Below are 22,219 nucleotides of genomic sequence, written 5' to 3'. Positions count from 1 at the left end.
GGACTGCCAAGGAGACTCGGACAAGCCTTTCAGACCCCATCAGGAAAAACAGTATTTTCCTGCCTGGCAGGCCTCTCCCAGGAACACACACACTGTGCTTCATCCCTGAAAGGTTGCTGCATGGCCCTTGGGAAGTACCAGCCTCCTCCCTGTAGCATCAGGGCTGCTGCTGGGTTGAGAGACCACCGTAACAAGCAGCAAGAAGGAAAGCAGACAATTAGGCGGAAATTCAGGGGCACCGTTAAAATAGAAACAAATACACAGGGGAAAAAGATTTCCAACTCACAGTATCTCTGTCTGTCTACTTATTTAGTGCTCCAAAGTTCTTAGAGCAAATCTCATTTGTATTTGGCATTTTGGCCAGACTAATTTTTATTTTATAAATAATAAATTTTGATTTTATAATAAAATGGTTATTTTATGCAAGGAGGAAAGAAAATGAGAAAAATAACGTTTCAGTAAGAGTTTATCAGCACAAAGAGCACAGAGACTCTTGAGATAAACTCCTCCAAGGGCTAAAATTTCTGATTCCATGATGCCATTTTGACCATGCAATGTTATAATTGCAATGTGCATCGAAGTATTATTTCTGTAATTTTTAACATAGGGGTTTATCTATGAACCCTACTCACCTGAAGACAGTGCACTGTAGGTGAAAAAAAAGTTTCAGTACAAACTCAAAATCCCCAAATCAAAGAAAATGGGGCCCAGAGAGCAGTTAGCATTATTAGCTTCCAGCAGGGTTGATACCAAGGCCATTTGCCCATCAAAGTGCAAAGTTAGTAGTCATGATATGGGGAAGGACACTGTCACTGCCATCATGGTCAAAGAAGGGGCCATTCATGTGGGGTACAACAGCAGGCTAGTGATTTTGACAAGCCCAGAGGTTTCCAGCCATTCACCGCCCATTCATTCACAAGAGGGGCCTGAACCAAGAGGTTTAAGTGCATAAGAAAGGCTCTTTCAGTGTGGGGAGCACTGTACACATGGGCTCTTTGGGAAATGTAACCAAAAAAATCAATAAGCCAGCAACTCAAAACTGTAGTGGAAAAGTCTGGGGATCAGTCACTTGGTAGAGATTTTAATTACCCATTTATCAAAGGGCTTACTCAAGACTGGCTTTTTCAGGTTTACAATGGCAAACTTCAAGGTACTCTCAAAGCAGATGCCTCTCCTAAGATCTCCAGGAAGGTATGCAGAGATACAAATCTCTAACTCTGCAATGGTCCAACCCAAGGTGAAGACAAGGGTAGGAAACAGGTTATCAGAAACTCAGTATTGAACCAGGATACACTCAGCAATGGCAGTTTACTGTAGACAAAAGCCTGCAGTGATGGTGCAGGCTGCCACCATCACTGGGAATTGCTATGGGAACGACTGTGAGGAAGCCTACATAAAAAAAGAAAATTAATAGTTAATTTTTAAAGAATACATAAAAAGAGGTTGAATTACATTATCCAAACCATTTACAAGATTATCAGTCAACAACCAGAATAGGCCACAGAGCAAAAATGCAGCTGTCTGCTTTTCAGTACTCTTAATTTCCATCTACAAAACACAAATATGAAAACTCTACTTTTTGGCTTTGCTTTTTTAAATTCAGACTTACTCAGTTGAATTAGACCGTGGCCTAAATCTTTTGCCTCTGACTTTCTTTCTGTTTCCTCCTATATTACCTGAAAGAAATCAAAGGACAAAGACAGTAAAACAACTTGAAACTCACCTGCCCCATGCCAAACTGTATATTCTTTTTGCATCCATAGCAAAAGAGTTGCTACCTTTAACTTTAACCATTTAAATTTGACAATTCTGTTCCTCTTGATTTACCTCACACACTTAGGTTATCTTCCTCTACTTTTTGCTGCAACTGTGCAGAGCAAAAAAACTCCTTTATTTCAGCTGTTATTTGGCAAAATCACTACACTTCAAGAAGAACACTAAACACTGCCTGATAAAATCACAGAAGCTGGCAACAGTGAATATATTTATTTCTTGTTTTTTATGTTAGCTCACACTGGAGGGAAAAATTACATGTAATTTCTTTGTGACAAAGCACAGTGCAAAAAAGGCACTTATGCAGGGTGCTGCTAAATCCTAATTCCAAGTTAATAACAATTAGCATAATTTTAAGGAGTCATGCTGCTGTCCTAAAATCAGCTAAAGTTTCAGCAGAGCAGCAATGGTCCAGAGGCTGGTTTCCACTGTGGCCAGCACAGTGGTTCACACTTACCTTGCCAAGAATTACTCCTAGGCCTCCCATTTTCACAAATGTCTGAAATATGTTTTGTGTCTGGGATCCTTTCACTCCAGGAATGAGATAATCCATTTGACCTGGAATAGGAGGGCTCAGATGTGGTTATTGTTAAGGGTATTGTCTCACATCAATGTTAGCTCAGTGGTTCGGTCACATTCCCGAGGCCAGTGACAAAACATAGCCTAAGGTCTGTCTGCACTAGCAGAGCATCCAGGATTTCTGATTAAACCCTGCAGTTACACCTTGCAGCTGTCCCTGCAGTGGTTCCATGTGCCCATGTTCAAGAGCTAGGCATCAGTACTGCTTTCTTTCTTGTCTGCTGTGGAATGCACGAACAGTGGCGCACACCAGATTTCCTTTGGATTTGCAGCTCTGCCCCAGTTCCTAAATGGAAGATGCTCTTACAACTGTGCTCATTTCAAGGCTTTTTCATCTCACAGTCAAGCACATCCTGCCTGCAGGCTGCCCACTCCCTCCTTATGCTGCTGCAGGAAAGCCAGGACAGCTTCCCTCACCCCACTGCTACCAGACTCAGGGGCTCAGGAGTGTGTGACAAGCATCCTCCCACACAGAGCTGGTAGTCCCAGGAGAGAGGTAACTCTGCCTCATTTTTTTCTAATTTTGAACATTTATATTTTATCAGCCAATTGCTGCAGTATATACTTCTAATGCTAAACTGAAAGCCAAAAATAGTCTTTTTATCTAGGTGCTTGGTGCAAACTGTTTTTTCTTTTCTCTTGTATTGCCTTTAAGAGCCAGAGATGTATATGGTGATGTCCAACTTGGGGTTTTGCAACAGGCTGCCTCCTGTTGAACAAGAGCTGCTGCTCAGCTGTTTGCCATGTGATCTACAATTATTTCCAAAAGAGAAGAGGAAGTTGAAAAATTCATAATAGATGGCTTACTTATTCCAAAGTCTTGCTTAAAGAAACTATTTTTGTAGTTTTTAAGTCTGGATACTTGCATTTTTCAGTCTCTGCTTTCCTTGGAGGCATCTGAGAGATGCTCTTCAGTTTCTAGAAGCTCAGGCTAATCACAGCAACACTGAAGTAAGCCCAGGGTTTCATTAATTCAACCTTAATCACATCATGAAAGGTCTGAGAAACAACAGATTCACTGACAGATTTTCAAACATTTCCTCCTCCTAAAAGTCCCTTTCAGGTTCAGGAGTATCTTGCTATATAATGTTTTTTGTCTTTGCTATTTCATAATAGCAAGAGTTATCATTAAGTTATGTATTAATCCTTGAACATCCTCTGAATACCAACTAATACTTCATAGTGCTTTCCAGCATGGAGAAGCCCAGGCAGCCCAGTCACTCTAACATCTCCCAAGAGATGCCATCCATACCGGCACAGAGAGGAAATCAAAACCAGCTCAGAAGGTAGGAGGTAGCACTCTGGGAATTCAAACGGAAGGACTATGTCAGCTGTATCACAATGTTAATGGAATATTTGTCAGACTTACTTTTTCAGACTTGACAGTGGCACAACATACCTGAACTGGTGGTGGGAACAACAAAACTCTCTAGTACAGACAGACCTTAGAAACCATTAGCTTTTTGGAACAAATAATAAAGAGAGACATATGAATTAAATGAAGTATGGAAAGAAACACAGATATTGTGTGAAAGAAGAAACACATTAAATTACAGTAATTAAAAAAAAAACTTTTTAAAATCGGTATTTAAACCTGATAGACAAAGCTGTGAAAACTTGCTTTCCCAAGACTTTTTTCCAAAATTTTAACCAAATTAAAAAACATTCTCCAACACAAACAGTGCATCATTTAAGATTAGTGCTTGCTTCCTGAAAAAAAGAACCCACATATCTAAACAGCTGAATTTAAAAATTAGAGATAATGAAGTAATCAATCCTGGAGTTTTCCTAATAACTTAGTCCTTAGAACAAACTGAATGAAGTTGTATATAAGATAAAGCTGCTATACCAAAATAGCAAATGTCACTACATATATGTCCCTTGCATACATTTCTCTTTACTTTCATTGGAACAATCGCAAAGAAAATGGCTTCATCAACTGCACAGTTGTAGGCTGCTTAGTGAAACAAGAATTGAGAATTGCAATTTCCCATGAAGCAGTTCATGACTGTCAATTCCCCTAGGACACAGTGCTTCTCATAAATTGTTTTACAGTTCTAGCTGGAGATTTTCATATAAAGAATTGTTAACTGCAGAGGAACAGTGAGCATCATGATCTTAGCAATTACAAATGGCTCTCAATGCTTTTAAATGAATCTTCCCTTTTAAAACGTTGGATATTTTAGGTAACTGGAACCAATAACAGACTTAGTGAAATCTGATCAAGGGCAAAATCTAATTCTTTCTAATCTAATGACAGCAAGCAGAAAACGACAGAAAGTCTTTGTAGAATTATTTTCTAAGATAACACTTGGCGACCATTTAGTATACTAGTCTAGTAAATGGAATAAAATGCAATCACTATCATCTTTAAGATGAGAGAGCAGAAGTCTAAGTCAACACACTGGATTAATGACACTGACAAATAAAGATATAAAAATAACATTTATATTGATATTGAACATTTTATGTTTATAACTATTATTGAAGCAAGACAATGTTCCTTTTCTTTGATTACATGACCATGATTAAAAAAAGCTGTTGGCGTTTTATTTAAATTTTTTTCAGCAATTATTATTACAGTCTACTTGAAATCAACTCTCAAGCAGGGATATTATGAAAATTTTATTAAACAAAAATTGCTTTACAATTAGAAATTTTTTATTCTGGCCTAATCATACTAATTAGCAACTAGGACACAGGAGAAAAATCAGTAATCAAAGCAAAAAGGATACTATTTCAAACATTCCACAAAGAAAGAAGAAAGAGTCAAACCTGCTGCAAAACAATGAAATGTTCTGACTAATGGAATAATGGGTGATGGAACAGGTAGAAATCTGAAAATGCGACAGAAAAGCAGACCTCTTCTTAGAACTAGATGCAGAGTTTGTGCTGACTCCAGGAGGCATGTCGCTATAAAAAGAGTCGGCCTCTCCCGGCTTTTTAACATAATCTCCCTGGGGTATTTGTCTGAAGTGTAATAAACATTGTAGAGTCAGAAAACATGACAGGAACTAGAACGCACACAAACATGCACGAACATTAGTTTAGAAGAAAGAGGTAAGGATAGCAATCCTTGAGAAAACCTGTTAACCACACACAATTATTAATAAATAATTCAACCATCTGAGAGAAAACACCCACACACTTCTGTTATGTGCAGAAAAGTAGATTATGTGGTTTTGGAAAGGGAGAACAAGGAACTGGTTAACTGGTTAACTCCGGTGACAATTTTCAAAGTGAACAGTTGGTGATTCTTGAGACACTGGATAACCAGTCCAGACATTTCAAATACCTCATCACGCTGGTTGCAAATAGCACCCTCAGATGCAGCACCAGTACTGAGCCTAAGCTGTATACATGCCTGCACCAAAGAGGAGCTCAGGAAAAGTGAATGCTCTTTTTCTTCTGAGATAGATGTTTCCCATTTAACTTTTGTGATCATGATTTAATTCAAAAGTAGCAACCTGTTGAGTTGTTTAAATCTCTGGAGGACAAAACCTACAGTTTATTAACTGATTTCTTGTGTAAGGGAACTAACACCATTGTCAGAGATTCTCAGCTACTCCTGATTACCACAGTAGTAGACTCCGTCTGCCAAGATACACAAAAGTGATGTAACAGTTTATCCTTTTCCAGAACTCAGTTACGGTGCATAAAACTATCTGTGCATTAGAAAGTTCTAATCAAGTTATGCAAAGCTTTTGCAGATGGTGAATTCATCGCCAGCAGAGAATACCTGCCATGCAAATATTCCAGTTATAGTTCCACCAGGTTTAAAAATCCTCCCAAGTACATGTAGTTCCTTTGACAGTTGACTGTTTCATAATATCAGCATCAGTATTTATTCAGCCTCATACTTTCCAAGATGTTTTTGCCACAGTCTGCCCCTATTAAGATGCACATTTATCAGGCTGATTCACATTCAGATTGTGTCCAACTACAGACCTAAACTGGGACCTCTCCGTTCCATATCTGTATTTCTAATGCTTCTGAAGTATGTGAAGTATACAACTATATGGCACACAAATCATTAGTGCAATGCAGTACTTCCACATTTCATCTTCTAACACCTCCCAAGTCTCAGTTCTTGTCCCATTCCTCAGCTGCCACATGGGTGTGTTCAGAGTTGGCTCAGTGTGGGCAGCTCTGCTCCCCAGGGTTCCTCTAGCACACTGCTCTCTTGCTACTTCATCAGAAATAACTTCTCCCATGTAGCTGTGCCCTTTAAAGCCACACTATCCCAGCTGGCAGAATCCTTGCTAATTGGCTCTTACCACTTTCAGTTTACTTGATTCAGTACCAAGTATCATCCTTATGTCATGCTCAAAAATACTATAATGGCTTGTTATTGTTATTTAAGGAGCAACCATATTTTCCTTTAAAAAAAGGGACAGTCTGGACAGTCTGGTGGGTATCTGTTCTTCCATTTATGGAGCACTCCTTGTACTCATCCAAAATTATTCTATTTAGAAGTCAGCCTAGACAATTTCATTTCATGCATGAAGGAGATTTACACAATAAATATCTTCCTCATCTTTAAAATGAGGGAGTCCTCCATTACTTGCAGAAGCCACAGCTTACGCTGGTTTCCACTCTGCCTGCGCTCTCAGACACAGCTGCAGACTGGCTGCACACTCAAAGCTCTCTGGCCATAAAGCAATTTCTGGAGAGATGAAGATATCTGAAGAAGTTATATTCTCTAATATTCCAGTGCAAACATACATGGGTTGGACTCTGTTTCGAGGTTTTGTCTGCTCTGTCCTCAGCCAATACTGAAACCTCCACAGTAGAATGACTTGATGGCAATGTTAGTCTCCATGCATAGATACATCAGTTTCCACTAAGCAGCACCAAACCCTTCAATTCTGCCTTCCTTGTGCTGGGTGGCATTCCCTACCCACCAGCCTCTGCATAAGGCTTCAATAGCGTTGCCTTTTACATGTTACTGCACCTGTGGCCTACCTGACCCTGTAGCACACAACCAGCACTTGACTGTGCTTTTCCACTTTTTACAAATATTTTGAGCCTGGCAGAGAAAGCGCTACACAAAGGGAAATGGAGAACAAGCACAACGGGTAGCAGCAACAAACAAAGCAGCAGCTTGGACCAGAAGGCAATGATACAGGCAGAAAACAGGGGAATTTGAGAAATCCTCTTCTCTGTTGGGGACTGGGAGAGGAAGGAGCCAACTCCTTCCCACAAGACCCATCTGCCAGGCAGATGCCTGATCAAAGGGAGGTGGTCTTCCAGGAGCCAAACTAAAGTCACTAGGGAAGTAGTTTCTTTTTGGCCACAAGCTTGAAATGGTGAAAGCTCAGCCCTGTGCTGAAGCCAGTACTGTGCTTTAGCTATGAATCAATCAAACAGGGTGGCGGGAAAGAACGGGCTCTTTGTCCACACAGCAATTTAATTGCATTGTATTTTTAACTGCAAAGAAGCTCCAGGAATTAATTTGTCTCAAAAGGCTCCTGAACATCATGTTAATATTAATTATTCAGTTCTTAGCCTCCCAAGAATACTTTCATCACTAATAGCCAATTTTCAGTCTCTCTTATTGGAAATATTCTCCTGTTTTCCTAAATAAAACCATCTATTGCAGAAGTATAAAAAACATTATTTTTGCTACTGACTCCAGTGAAATCAGGATTTCAAGCAATGCATTATAGAATATTGATTTCATATATTATTTAAAATATGATAACCCATCTCAATATTTTCTTTGTAGCATGTAAATGAGCAAAATTGATTAAAAGCTATTTTCAGAGACTTCTAGGATACATTCTACTACTTTTATCACATACCTCTGTCTTCTGTAGTTTCTTTCCATATAAACAGAAGAGAAAGGAAGAAGAATAAGTTTTCAGTATGCAGGTACACATGGTCAGTAAGACCAAAAAAATGTAACAATAAAAGCACTGTATACAGAATGAAATTTTTGCTCAAAGTATTTTACTTTGAAAAATCATTTCTGAAATAAGCATATTTACAAATATACTACATCAGAATAAACAAGAAAAATACATTCATGTTGATGGCTCGTCAGCACTGAGTGTAAGGAGCAGTTTATGATGGCTTAAAGCTTGTTCACTGTGAAGCTGCTAGTGAGAGGTGCACTCTTGTCCTGAACCTCCAAAAATTAATCTCACTGGCTAGACATGATCTCAAAATGAGCCCTTAACTTTTAGTTTTACTGGAAAGAAAAGCCCAGATTTTCAGATACTACCAGAAGCTGAGGATGATATACCAAGACAGTATAACCTATTTTTCTACCATCCTCATCTTCATGGTTTTTATTCCAAATGCTTCTTTCCTTACATATTTCTGAGCTGCTTTCAGCCTACCTCGGTCTGGCAAACCAGCAGGGGCTGTGCCACTTCTTTATGCCAAACCACTGGGGCTGTGCCCCAGCCACAGCACTGTCTGCAGCAGAGCCTGCCCTGCCCTCCAAGCACAATAAGGACCTAGGGTCAAACAACTTCAAGAGATAGTCTCATCTAAACACTGACGATAAAGTCAGTACCTTGAATCTTTTTTTACTACAAGCAAAAAACATGAATCCCTCTGTTTTTATAAGAAATTCACAAAAGAATTAAAATTGAGAAAGACCGATCAGGCTAATATAATCCATTTTGCCTCTCAGTGAGCACTGACAGCTCTTCACCAGGAGACAACTTGAGCCTTACTTGCAAATTGCAGCTCTTTCCTACCAAAAAATGTGCTTGAATTAATTTCAGGTTAAGCTGACTAAATATAATCATCTATTTAAGGAAGCCTATGGTTAAATGCTTTGCTGACTGACTGAGAGCTAATCTTGTTATGTTTGCTTCATCATGAGGAAACATTTATAATTTAATCATATAGTATTCTTGTATTTCCTTTGTCGCATACATATAAAATCATAATCTGATCATCTAAAAAAAGAAATTACTAAATGAGAAATAAACGTCAAATTTGGATCAAGCTCTCTAAAAGCACACACAAATGTAAGAACTGCTTGGAAAATGTTAATACAATAAAAATGTTACTGTATAGATATTGTGGAATTTGGATTTTTTAGATTTTTTGAACTTTTCATAATATAATCAACTATCAGATGAAATCCACATATTTTTTAACTCTATAAAGAAAAACAAAATGTACTTACTTGTAACCCCAACCAGTTATTCCTAAAACGAGAGCCAACACTAAAATGGTGCCAGCAATAGCCCCTATTATTATATTTGTGCTAACCACACCTGGAAACACAAGAAAGATGAAAAATATACATGGTTTTAGGTGAAAAATACACAAAACCAGTAAATACACCATCTTTCAAAAACTAGCTTGAACAACTTTCACTAGGCTGATTAATTATAACCATGATACATTCCTGAAGTATAGCAGGGACATAAAAAGATCACTTGTAAATCAAACTTTGACCTCTGTGTCCATTAACTGAATGCTTGTTACATGGGAAACCTGTGCCAGCTATGCCAAAGCAGTATTATCAATATTAAACTGCTGTAGATTACATCCTTACAACCCTCCCTACCAAATACATGCTTACCATGGAATAAAAGTTACTACGTGTTTGGTTTTGCTCAGGTCCCTTCTATAGCTGAATAAATTAATCAAATTAAGGATTCTGGAAGGATTCTTGTCCCCCCACAAGGATTTCAAATGACCAACATTTTCAAGCTCATTTTTCCACAATGTATCTTTCTTTTGTATGCAAGACTAAAGCTGAATAAAAACTTCCACTCAAAAAATGTAGAAGTCAAGTATTACCTTTCCACCTAGATATGGAATGTCACAGTAACCTTTGCTTGTCCTAATTTATCAATATGCCTAATAAGACCACTCAGATTATTGGAACAAACATGGTAGAACTGGACCTACAGATACCAGTTCCCAAAGATGCACTGGCTGAGGCTTCATTTACGGACACTAAGTGCTTCTGCTGCAGGAGGAAGAGAGGGGAACGAGGCTCCTGATACTGCAGCATGTTGTGTACTAACTGAAAGAGTAGGAAACCTAGTTTTGCTTAATAAACTTTTGTTAAATCCAAGCATTTTCAGCTGTTGGTAAAAATTATAACAACATACCTTTATTGATGGCATCCTTATCAAAAAATAAATCCTCTTTGATGTGAGAACTGCAGTCATCTCCTCCCCAGAATCGGTCACAGACGCACTTTATTTCATTGCTACAAACCTGCAGTGAAAAGTGTAGCTTAGAAAAAAATAAGATTATTAATCCATTCTCATTATTAATACCTCAAGTATAGATGCAGTGATAAAGACATGATTTTGCTGCTCACAAAATATTGCAAAATAATTTTTTAATATATAGCGTTTTATTTAATATATAGAATGTTTATTCAGCACATACTTTAATATAATCTATATTTAATAGAACCATTTATAATTGCTTTGGGAGACTGACCTTAATCACTTTTTTTTGAAAATATGAGGAAGTGTATGATTTCAGATGAATAGGGGAGTTTTAATTCAGTGAACAAAACAAAAGACATTATGAGAGAACAACTCCTTTCATCTCAGCTCAGTCATAGGGCCCTGGACATTATGTCAAAATGTGTTAGGAACAAAGGGACTCGCCAGGGCCACAGCAAAGCCACAGACTCTCTGCACACCAAGCAGAGAAACTAGTCAAGATCCAGCTCATTTCCCTCTTTTCCAGCGTAAATGAACTCTCAGCTCACAAAATCCAACACCATCAACAACTTTGTGAATCTTCTTGGCTATTTATGTAATAAAGAGGGAATTAAAAAGAGCAGGTCTCCGGAAGAACAGAGAGCCAAGTTTCTCAGTTCATAAAACCTTTGTATTTATCCTCCAGCACATTGCCTGAGGAAATATCAATCAAGTTAGCAAAAGTGATAGCAAAAACATCTATTGATATAAAACTTCTGTAAAACTAATACATACTAACTATGACTCGTTTAAGATGCCTTGACTGGAATGCATTATATTTACTTATGTGCCTCCTTCCCTTTTCCTCTTCAAAAACTCCAGTTTTATGACTTCTAGAGTCACACTTCTGGCTTCCTGAAAGGTCCAGCAAGTAGACTACACAAGGCCAGGTACTCAGCAAAAACAGCAAAAAGCATTAAAGAACATACACCGTGTCCTGAACAAATCTGGCCGTCAGTAGTGCCTGGGCAGGTGCTGAAGTTGAAGGCCTCGGTGGGGAGGCAGCGATGGTCGAGGCACACCATGTCCGGCCCACACGGCGTCCCGTTCTCCACATAGCCCAGGTCCGTGTCCTCATCGAGCTTCACGTGGCCACCGCTGCAAGACAGGCAAGAGAACCTTGGAGACTTGTGCTGGGATTTGATGGGACTGCTTGAGAAACTGGGCCCTGGGCTGCTGCCTTTACTTCTGTGCTACACAAGGCCCAGGACCAGGCAAGAATAAGTATTGGCTTACTGATCTCACAGGGCCTAACATGAAACAAACCAAAACAGTGTCTCTACATCAAACAAATGTAAATCCTGAAAACAAGGACCATTTTTCCTGTGAAACAGCTAGAGTTAGATAAAACTCAGTTTACTTGTTTAGGACATCATTTCATCTTACAGTTGTGTAAAGCCATGAAAACATACCACAACTATAATTAGAATTCAGCTACAATATAGCAACGAATTAGGCTGTCAGTTAACTTTGGCAGTGCAGGCATATGTCTAAGTATTTTGGGTACATGAAGTACTTTGCAAAAATTGAAGAATGTAAAATCACAGGGCCTGAGAAGAGCATTACGCCTCTACAGGCAAAATTAACTATTGAGGGGACTGTGAAACTGCCCCACAGGCAGTTAATTTTCTGAAGCTTAACAAAGGTTGAACTGAAATAATGATTATGTGTTAATAGGAAAAAAAATTAATGGAAACAGTTTTTCTCCACTTAGGAATGAGAAAGCTGCTTTTCTATGTAAGATGGATTTACCTGCAATTATAGACTTTTCCATAGTGCAAGATTGATGTTGTGATTTCACCATCAAGTTCTCCGAGTCTGGGTACACTGGATATGTTGGAGCACAGAAGGTATCCACAAAGCACATCCCTACATTGAAAGAATAAACAGATACTCATAAAAATAAAAGTCAATTAAAATGGACAACCAAAAATATGACCACTTGCTTGATAACCTACTTGTTATTCCTTGCTTTTCTCCCACTGACAACAACTCCCATAAATGATGCTGTTTCCGGAGAAAATTCTTCTCCTTGGAAGTTAGATTGGGAAAACTCTGTTTTTAGAATGCATTATCAAAACTGCCCTAAGTAATAACAAGCAGGGAGCTGGCAAGAACAAACCACATCAAATTGATTTAATGAACTACTAAGATACAGTAACTGGTCCATAAAGGAGCAACAGTAGACACTGGTTCTAAATACACTCTCATAGGACATACATGTAAGGGAATTATAGACACCATGTTTAATTCAACTGCTGAAGGGATTTCACTATTCATGTGTGGAGACTTTTGCACTGGCAGAATAGTAGGATCTGACATCTCCCATACTATTGAATATTTTTTACTTATGAATATTTAATGGAACAGAAGTAAGGTTACCAAATCTGCATTAAAAAAGTGGGAAAGAACATTAGTTCACCTGTAGGTAGAAATAGAAATCAAATGTCATGGACAGAATGGAGAAATCTGAAAAAACAGTTTGATAAGGACAGGTGAAAGGTTGAGAAATTGTCAGAAATAATCAACTGCATATATGCAGAATGTGAAAAAACACTTTTGGCAGCAACTTGGCAGGTATATACTTGGAAAGTTACAGTATCATGAAAAGTGAACACAATTTAGCAATGCAATGGCACAGCATAAAAAGTGAACACCACACCAAGATATGAAACAAAAGGCTGCTCTCCTCTGCACTGCTAACCCACACTGAGTACTAGAACCACTTTGGTCCAAGCTCTCCCAAGCTCAGATGATGCTCTCTTGTCAGGGATCATCTCTTCTTGGGCCCCTGCTCCATCCAGGATTTCTTGCACAAAGGTCTGCAGGAGAAGGGCAGAAGTCTGATCCACAGAGGGATTTTCTGAGTCTCTTCATGCCAGCTAAAGAACTGGATCAGGGGTAAGAACCTCATTCTAGTAGCCTTCCAAATGGATCAACTTACTGTTTATTGCACTGTATCCACGAGTCCTTGTCTCTTCCACAGTTTCCTTTCTCAGTCCCCTCAATATTCAGTTTCTCATAGCAGTACCTGTCAGCAGCTGTCACTTCTAAAAACAGAAACAAATCTCTTCTAAGATGATGACTTTGAAAAGCCATGTCATGAGAAATGGGGATACACAATCAAAACAAGCAGAGCTTTCCAGTTTGTAAAGTGAAACACCATGATCTGCAGGTGGCCCATGAAACTCTGCACAGTGCTCTTCTTGGTTAAAAGCTTTATGATGGCACCACAGTACTATTTTTAAATTTGGAAATTTTGTTCAGATTGATGAATGTTTATTGGTCAAAAGTGTCCAGAAGCCACTGCAATAAACTAATGAACATGAGTATAGGCTCACTAGATGGTTATTAATGAGAACTAAAGTTTCAGATTTCAGAACAAACACCAGTAAACTAACCAACACTAGAGAAAGAGCTGGAAAAGAGGATGGAAAGACAAAATGATGGGGGAGGAAAGGGAGAGACATACCATTCTAGATGTTTTCAAGGTTCTGAATATGTCTCTTCCATAATTTTTCTTAGCTAAGATAGTCTTTCAAGACACATGTATTACAACCAACTTAGAAACATTCACTTACTTTCACCCCATATATATTTACATTGCCGGTCCCTGGTTTTACATCTTCCTCCAAAGCAAATACCCTAGAAAGAAAGAAAAAAATGCAGAAAATATTTTGAATTACTTGATTTTCTGAAATATGTATTTCTTTAACATAAAGATTAGTCACACGCTTTATATTGAGGCAATAAATATGTTATTCTATCTTCTTTTCATCCAAAATATGACTAGCACCCAAAACTCATGAATGTTAGCAAAACTGTCCCAAGGTGACTTCCAAAGATCTTAAAAAAAAATCTATAAAAACCAATCTGTAACAGCAGAAAGGATGTATAACAAACTGAAGTCCTAATTACCTGTCTGTTATCACATGAATATCCATCCATTTTATGGATATTAGGAGAACACTATAGAAAGAGAAAATAAGTAATAGATCATAGATTAGACGATCATGAAAGCAAAGTACACAACAAAAGTCATATGAAAAATCATTTCAGTATTATTCTGGTTTTTACAGCATCAACAGATTTAACACAATTTTAACACACCATACTATACAAACATAGTAATTTCAAGATTATAGGTGGTGTTTTTTGCCTCATGAATAGAAGACACAAAAATCACCTGGCTGGAATTTCCTGTGCAGTTCTCTGCAATATCACAATCATTCACTGCTTCTCGACACAAAACTCCTTTAGGTTCAAACTGGAAAACAAAGCACAGAAAATTATTGTCTTGGTTTCTCTGTATTTTGCCTTAAATGCAATGCTTCCTTACAGTTTTATCTAAAATAAAAAAAAGGAAATATTCACATGCTGACTGAAGTGAGAAGACTCTCCTTTCCCTGGTGTGTATGCTGCACCACTCAAGCCATTTACTGGTGCGAGTGGTACCATTATGAGGCACACCCTCCCAAGGGCAAGGATTGTGGGGCTGAGCAGGAGAAGCCTCTCCTGGGCCAGGGGACCCCTGGAGGTGTCCAAACCAATACTGCAGTGGCTGGCAAAATTATCCTACCAGGTCACTGTGCCTTTTTGTGACTATTTTACTCTTCTTTATAGAACAGAAGGAGTCATCCTGATCTTCTCTCTGGGGATGAAGAACGCTGCAGAGCTCTATGTATAAACACTTTGGTTATTTTAATCCCCCACTGTTGTTGCAGACCAGGAGCTATTAATAAATGTACTGAATTCTGTAGTTTGACACCATTTTCTAAGGTACTGGATATGAAGAGTGTACCAGTGACCTAATATAGACATTTTGGTTAAAGAATTATTTGCTAAGTCTCAAGACCTGGAAAAGAAGGAAGACATCTCATTTGAGGCAATTTTAGTGTTTCTGGTCATGGACATATTACAGACTCCTTATTTTTCCTCAAAGTTTTCTTAAGACTGTGATACCCAGTACATTTTTCAGGCCTGTGATTTTTATTTTGGATCTGCATGAACATATATTTTTGGGGGGACAGCTGCTAACTCCACAGCTGGTGTGAGCAGTGGAAGAGCTAGACTATTGGTACTTTCTCAGCCCTCAGCTTCTTTTTTCTACTAGTCTCTGGAAAAATGCACAAATGTCAGAGACACTACAGGATTCTGGGATGTATAATCACCATGTATTGCTTGTAACCCCTCCTTCGCTCCTGCTTTCAGGCAGCATATTACAGGGGAAGGTAACCCCAAGTTTGGGAACTATTATATACAATCTTTTGAGTTGTCCTCCTAGGGATATATGTTCTGTAAAATTCTACTTTTCTGTTCATTCACTCATCCTTCCCACTCTCTAAGTAGATAAACCCTTTTCTCACTTGCAAAAGAATAAGATAGGTATACAAAAGCTTTGTTTTGTTCTGAAAGTCTTTAATATGGTGCCTATGTGACTTGGATTCTTGAGCAAAATTCACCCACACTGGCAATCTGCGGATTTATTTTTATTATTACATTTAAAAAAGGAATGTGCTTAGGGAAATGTGCTCTGTTCCAGCATAATCTGTGCTTTTTCCTTTTTTAACATTAGGATGAGCACAAAGTCAAGAATGTGGTCCACAGTTATTATTAATGATCTTCCTAATGAAGTGAAACCCTCAAATGTGCACAAAGATAAAAATACCACACATAGTACACCACAGTTTCAACTACATTGATACTAATTATGTTTTTTACTAAATGAGTACATCATGCCCTTAAGCCATGATCTGGTTAAACCTCCTTTTACTATTTACTGATATATCAAGAAGAACACCTTACAGTTTACATCGGGCTTGATTCCCTTTACTCAATGGTATTTCAGTCCGTCCAAACATGAGACACAGGCAGACCAAACTGAAACTCAAGTCAGGTCTTTTAGATGAATCCTTCTGAGTAATTCTGCTGGCTGCACTTTTGTGTTTTTTACTATATCCTTCCCTCAGACACTCTGTGGTATGATTTTCCCATTCAGTGTCATGGGGAAAATCCAGAGCAACACACATGGCATTGGGAGTGGCACATGGATAAGGATTTGCATGTTCACAGAATGACAGAATGGTTGGGGTTGGGAGGGACTTTCAAGATCACCTAGCTCCAACACCACTGCCATGGGCAGGAACACCTTCCATTTGCTCAAAGACCCAGCCAGCCTGGCCTTGATCACTTCCAGGGATGTGGCATCCCAAACTTCTCTAGTCAACTTGCTCCAGTGCTTCCTCATTCTCATAGTGAAAAAACAAGGACATTTAATGAAACCTTTATGGTTAATTTATCCTTTAAGCAAGGATGGCTAATGAGATTTCATAGAACTTCAACCTGATTCAAACTTGTCTGAAACTGGAAGGATTCAATTTACCTCTGCATTTGGTGACAGTCCCTGCCCCAGAAAGCCAAGCCTAAAAGACAGAGTACACCCTCAGAAAAATCAGATTTCAGACAGTTTTAAAAGGTAAGCTTTCGGAAGAGTAATCACAAGATCTGCAAGGGAAAACACATGTGCTGTAGTGCCTGCAGCCACCTGGATGCATTCCCACCAGGCTGCTGCACTGAAGGTCACTGCTCTTACCCGGCACTTGCGACAGCAGAGCCCGTTGCTGCACTGGGAGCCCGCGGTCAGGGTGCAGGTATTGCAGCACTCTCCTCCTTCATTGGCACACTCCTGAGGAACACACACACACACACCAGAATACATGGGAAAAGCACATGAAGCCCAAGCTCTCACCACTTCTCATCTTAGCATGCTACCTGAATGGATTTTTATTCATTCTTCTAGGCACCTAGAGGCAGAAAAAGGCCTGTACTAGTGGGGTATGAAACTGCTGCTTCCTGTGCAAGATAAAAAATAATTTTTCTAACTTCATATTGTCAACCATTAAATACTAACATTTTAGCGCTGACCAGTCTAGGTCCATCAAGGAAAATGCTTTCTTTTATGTCTCTGAAGGTCTGCTTCTGCATAGGCAGCTATTACTAAGAACCCCTAGGCACACAACCTTCACCTTGCTTGTCTTCCTCCACTTATCATTAACAGCAGCAATGTGCAGTACCAACTCTTGGAAAAATCTAGTTGGTAATTTAAAGTATATCGCACTTACCGCTATTGTCCCACAGTCACATTCCTCTCCATCTTCCACAAAGCCATTGCCACATTCTGGAGGATCCAGAAGCTGCATGGGAATTCAGAAATCAAAGGGCATATTTCTGTTAAGGGACTCATTGTCATATTTGCTCTGTGCAACATGGTTTTTGAGCTAGCACTCCAAATGCATTAACTGAAAAACAGTACCCACAACTCAGGGAGACACAGACTGACACCAATGAAGCGAACAGAAAATGAATACTCCTGAAAATTAATACAGGAATGCTGCAGAGTCACATGGTATCTTCTGTGCATAGGTCTCAGCTTTACAGTAAATTCAGTTTAAGTAGAAGTTACAAACAAAAAAACCAAAAGGTGTGACGATAAAGGAAAAAACATTTTAAAGCTATGACAATTTCATTATCTTCACAGCAGTTGCAATTGCTGTTGTTCTGGAGTTCAAGTGACAAGGGCTGAAAGGTTAAAGTCTGCACTGTAAGTTCAGAAGCAATAGCCATAAAAATTAGTCCTTTTATGTGGCTCAGAAACGCTTGGGAAGGAGAGAAGCTAGGTTTCTTTGTCAGTTTTTGTTGCAGATGGATTTTTCTTTCCATTTTCCTCTACCACAAGGAAACTTTCTGCAGTTTTCTATGAGTATGTATGACAGGCAGACGTGCACAGGAAGTATTGCCGATGATCCTCCCTTTCAGCTTTCCCACTGGACTGTAACTTAAAAATCACAATCAGTATAGTAGAAGTTGTATGCAATAAGCTCTTCTAAGGGACACTTACATTCTGTTCTTTCTGGTTTAATTTTTTCTGTCTTCCTAAAGCTTTTAAAGGTAGCTCTTCTAAAAGAAAATATTTTTTTCCTTTGGACATAAGAAAACATAATAGTAGCTTTTATTACATAAATGAGAAGTCATTTAAGTGTGTCACCAGACTACAATTTTGCAGATAATCCTTTGAGTTCTCCAATTAAACTAGGACCACTCCAAAAATCACTCTGCTCCTGAGCCATCTGCACAAGTACATCATACACGGTGTAGAGCATTTCTCACCGGCTGCTGCCTTTCTGTCAGGAGCCCACAGGATGGAGCATCACCCCACGTACTTCACTGTGCCACAAACCACAGCCTGGCACAGGCTGATGAGCTATTATTAGGTCCCCTATTGAAATGGAAATTTGACTGCAGCATGCAATGCACATGTAGAATTTAACATAAAATGTATGCAAGCCCTTAATTAAAGAGTTGTTAAAACTGCTTGTTTCCTGTGTATTTTTCCAGGCAACTTCTTCAGTATCTCTCAGTGTGCTGCACAACAGAGACAAAAACACTGCAGTAACAGAGCATTCTGCCTTGCACTATTGGGCCAATTTGCTGCAGTACATAGGGACAGCTAAAAACGAAATTGAAGAGAAAAAACCACAAACATTAAGAGCAAATTGAATAACCTTTCCCCAGAGTCATATCATTCATCCATTCGTTTGAAAAGAGCATATGTTCAATCTGCTCCAGCAGCCATTGATGTAATTTTTGGGATTACAGCTGATCTAAGAGTGGAGCACTGCCAAACACTGCACCTTGTCACATCAGCTTTCCTTTATCTCATAATGCTTGAAAAACAAAAACAATTTTGTGTCTCACCACCCTTGTTAGGAAACACATGTTTGACAGCTTTGTTAATTAGACAGACATCCATTGACAAAAACTTTAAACCATCCCAAACCACAATGCATAAAAGAGACTAAATCACCCTGGGTTCCACATCAAACTCTCATTTCTGCATGCCATCAAAAAACCCCCTAAAGTGCTGCTAAACTAAATTGAAAGGAAGTAATTGGGGTTTTTTCCAACTGACAGATGTGTAAATGAGCACAATCACTAAAATAAAACCAAGTAAGACACATTATACTATATAAACAATTCACTTGCAAGCAAATAAATCTACCAGTATTTCTCTTCACCTTTAATGAGATGGGAAAAAAGCAAACTTCTAAAATTCAGGTACATTTTAAATAAGAAATTTTACATCTTATTAATTAATTACAGTGCTTTCTCTCCACTTCTAGCAATATACTCCTTCATCAAAAGAGACTTTAAAGAGATAAGCAGGCTCAGCTTGTCCCAATTTGATGTTTTCCCTTCTTTAACTTTTATTGAAATCCTGTGGTTGTCAGAAGATGCACTTTTTCTCAGGTTCACCAGAAGGAACATGCATCAATCCTAAACTGACTTTCTTCTCTTTTACATCTGTGACCACTTTGTTTACCAGATATGTCTTTTTTCCACATTGGTCTGTCTTTCTGCCTTAACCTCTTTCTTTTGCTTGTTGAAAGACAGCCAATAAATACAGGTTAACATTAATTATATATAGAAAAGAGTCAAGATCATTATCCTGCTTGCTCTACATTTAACACATGCTTCAGTAAACAGTGCAGGAATATACAGAAACACTGCTTCAAATCCTCCATTGCAGACCTGTTGTAAATACAAAATTGTATTGTATTTACAATATTCAGAACAAATTCTGTGAGGGATGATTCTTGATCAGAGGCTGTGGATACTCTACTGGACATGAAACCACTCTCTTAGAAATTTATTTTAAAACAATTTCTAAACTAGTATGAACTAAGATAATCTAATTACACCCATATGTTACCAGAACAGTTAGAAAGAACCAGAACTATCAAAACTACAGGTCTTTTTTCCAACAAAATTTTCATTTTTCTTGGTTTCGTCAAAATTAGCAATATAATAGAAATAATATTCAACATTAATGTAATGCTTACTTTGGTTGGTTTATTGAAAAGGCAAGCTCCACCTCCATTGTTTAAAAATTCATGATACTCTTCAATATCACACTCGGAGAACTTGCTTGGAAGATAGTACCTAACAGAATAAGGTAGAAGGATTACTTTCTCTGGTGCTTTTACACTGTATTTTCTTTTTTTGAAAAAGAGGAAATATAATGGTGCACTTTAGAAAAAGAATGAAAACATGTAGTTCAGAATCAGAATGACTACCTGTTTGTAAGTCTATCTAATTTGAAAATCCTTCCAGTAAATAGTAAGGAAATTTCAACAATGACACAGCGCTCAAGGAAAGTGAGAGGTCTAGAACATTTCACTACGTCTTTACAGGCCAAACAGCACAAATCTGATTAGTGTGTTGTTGGCACAAGCGTGACTTGTTCCACTAACAGGTCTGATTTCAGAAATATATTTATTTCCTCCCATAAAAACTGCAGGAGACAAAGACAACTTATAGTTTGTTTCTCTCTTAGAGGAAATGGATCCCTTGACCACAGAATTTTTATATAGAAGAGTTATGCCATTTTAGACATACTTCTAACAAACACCACCTAACATTTCAGCTTCCCTCTGTCATGTGTCCTACTCAGTAACAATTTAGTGCCCCTGAGGCACAGTGCCCCACCTAAAAACAATGTGATGCAGAGAGTCTTTGCATGGATCCTTTCCACAGGGAAATAACTTTTCCCAAGACAACTGCAGTGATCTTTATATTCAGGTCCATAGTCATGAAAGTACTTATGCTTCAAGGAGATTTTGAAGTCTCAAGGGCTTTCCTCTATCACTGGATATAAAAATATTAGCCAAAGTGCTATCCTGCACTGCTGGGGAGAGGCAGCTTCCAAAACATAATTGGCTTTTTCCATCTGTAATGAATTAGGTCTAAACACTAAACGGCTGAGGATTTCACCAAAGTTCAGCAATAAGCTAGGTAAAAACAAATCTTTTTCATGTCCCAAATAGTTTGAAAGGTTTGAACTTCAGATAAAGAATTTAAAGGCCCTAATATGGGAATTTTTAACTTTTATAAGAATCAAATATGCCTCTCAGACTGGCTTTTTAAGTTACTAAAAATCAGAAAAATCCTGCCAGGTATGTTTTCAGGTATACTAAGGTGAAAAGGGCATACATTCACATTTTCAAAGAGGTTTGAATGAGACATACTTTGCTCAAAATTTTTCTGATACAAAGCTATTGTGAAAATTTGTGGCTCTATTAGAAATTAAATAAAAACTGAGCCCTGTATATATCTAAAACTAGAATACAATGTAATTCATATCTAAAACTAGACTATAATGTAATTCATATGCATGATAATAGACAGGCCTGTAATAAAAAGTGTTAGGGACTAAATATACTTCAGAAAGCATCAAATTTCATCCAGCAGCAAAAATTTGCTAATTCACTAGTCATTATGTTAAAATCTCTCCAGTGACACTATGCATGGGTATGAACATACTCAGCCTAAAATAGGGGCAGTTTTTCTAACCATATCAGAAAAACTGGGCATTAAAAATGATAGAGACAGATGATAGATTCCAACAAAAACATTGAAAAAAAGACATGCCTCAGAAATTTCATTATAGGATTTTAAGAATTAGGGTGTATCATTGTTTCCACAATTTAATAGCAAACTTGCATGAGAAAATAAGTTACGCCTGGTTTGCTTCTCTGCAATGACCTGGCTCGACTGTTGAGCCTTGTGCTTTCCAAGTTAAATCAGCATTCACCAAAAATCCTCACATTCCCTTC

General features: G+C 38.3%; 1 protein-coding gene across 5 annotated transcripts in view; it reads right to left on the bottom strand.

Annotated features, from left to right (window-relative positions):
* The window catches only part of ADAM22 (ADAM metallopeptidase domain 22), a 128,099-nt gene that overhangs the window by 15,856 nt on the left and 90,024 nt on the right, over positions 1-22,219 (bottom strand). Inside the window, exons 15-29 of one of the 5 annotated variants that reach the window (XM_058833142.1) lie at positions 20,447-20,546; positions 17,669-17,740; positions 17,140-17,232; positions 14,734-14,814; positions 14,466-14,516; positions 14,129-14,192; positions 13,492-13,597; positions 12,300-12,416; positions 11,477-11,645; positions 10,440-10,548; positions 9,500-9,590; positions 8,157-8,174; positions 5,128-5,322; positions 2,231-2,331; positions 1,610-1,676 (exon numbers count right to left, since the gene is read on the bottom strand). In XM_058833142.1, coding sequence (XP_058689125.1) covers positions 1,610-1,676; positions 2,231-2,331; positions 5,128-5,322; positions 8,157-8,174; positions 9,500-9,590; positions 10,440-10,548; positions 11,477-11,645; positions 12,300-12,416; positions 13,492-13,597; positions 14,129-14,192; positions 14,466-14,516; positions 14,734-14,814; positions 17,140-17,232; positions 17,669-17,740; positions 20,447-20,546 — 1,434 coding nt within the window. Of the gene's footprint in view, positions 1-1,605; positions 1,677-2,230; positions 2,332-5,127; positions 5,323-8,156; positions 8,175-9,499; positions 9,591-10,439; positions 10,549-11,476; positions 11,646-12,299; positions 12,417-13,491; positions 13,598-14,128; positions 14,193-14,465; positions 14,517-14,733; positions 14,815-17,139; positions 17,233-17,668; positions 17,741-20,446; positions 20,547-22,219 lie in introns of those variants that run through there. The other 4 variants (XM_058833138.1, XM_058833139.1, XM_058833141.1 and 1 more) reach the window with 4 other exon arrangements.

This window comes from Poecile atricapillus, chromosome 2 (genome assembly GCF_030490865.1).
Source record: "Poecile atricapillus isolate bPoeAtr1 chromosome 2, bPoeAtr1.hap1, whole genome shotgun sequence".
Lineage (NCBI taxonomy): Eukaryota > Metazoa > Chordata > Aves > Passeriformes > Paridae > Poecile > Poecile atricapillus.
The sequence above is the reverse complement of the archived record's forward strand: the minus strand, read 5'-3'. Positions and strand labels throughout refer to the sequence as shown.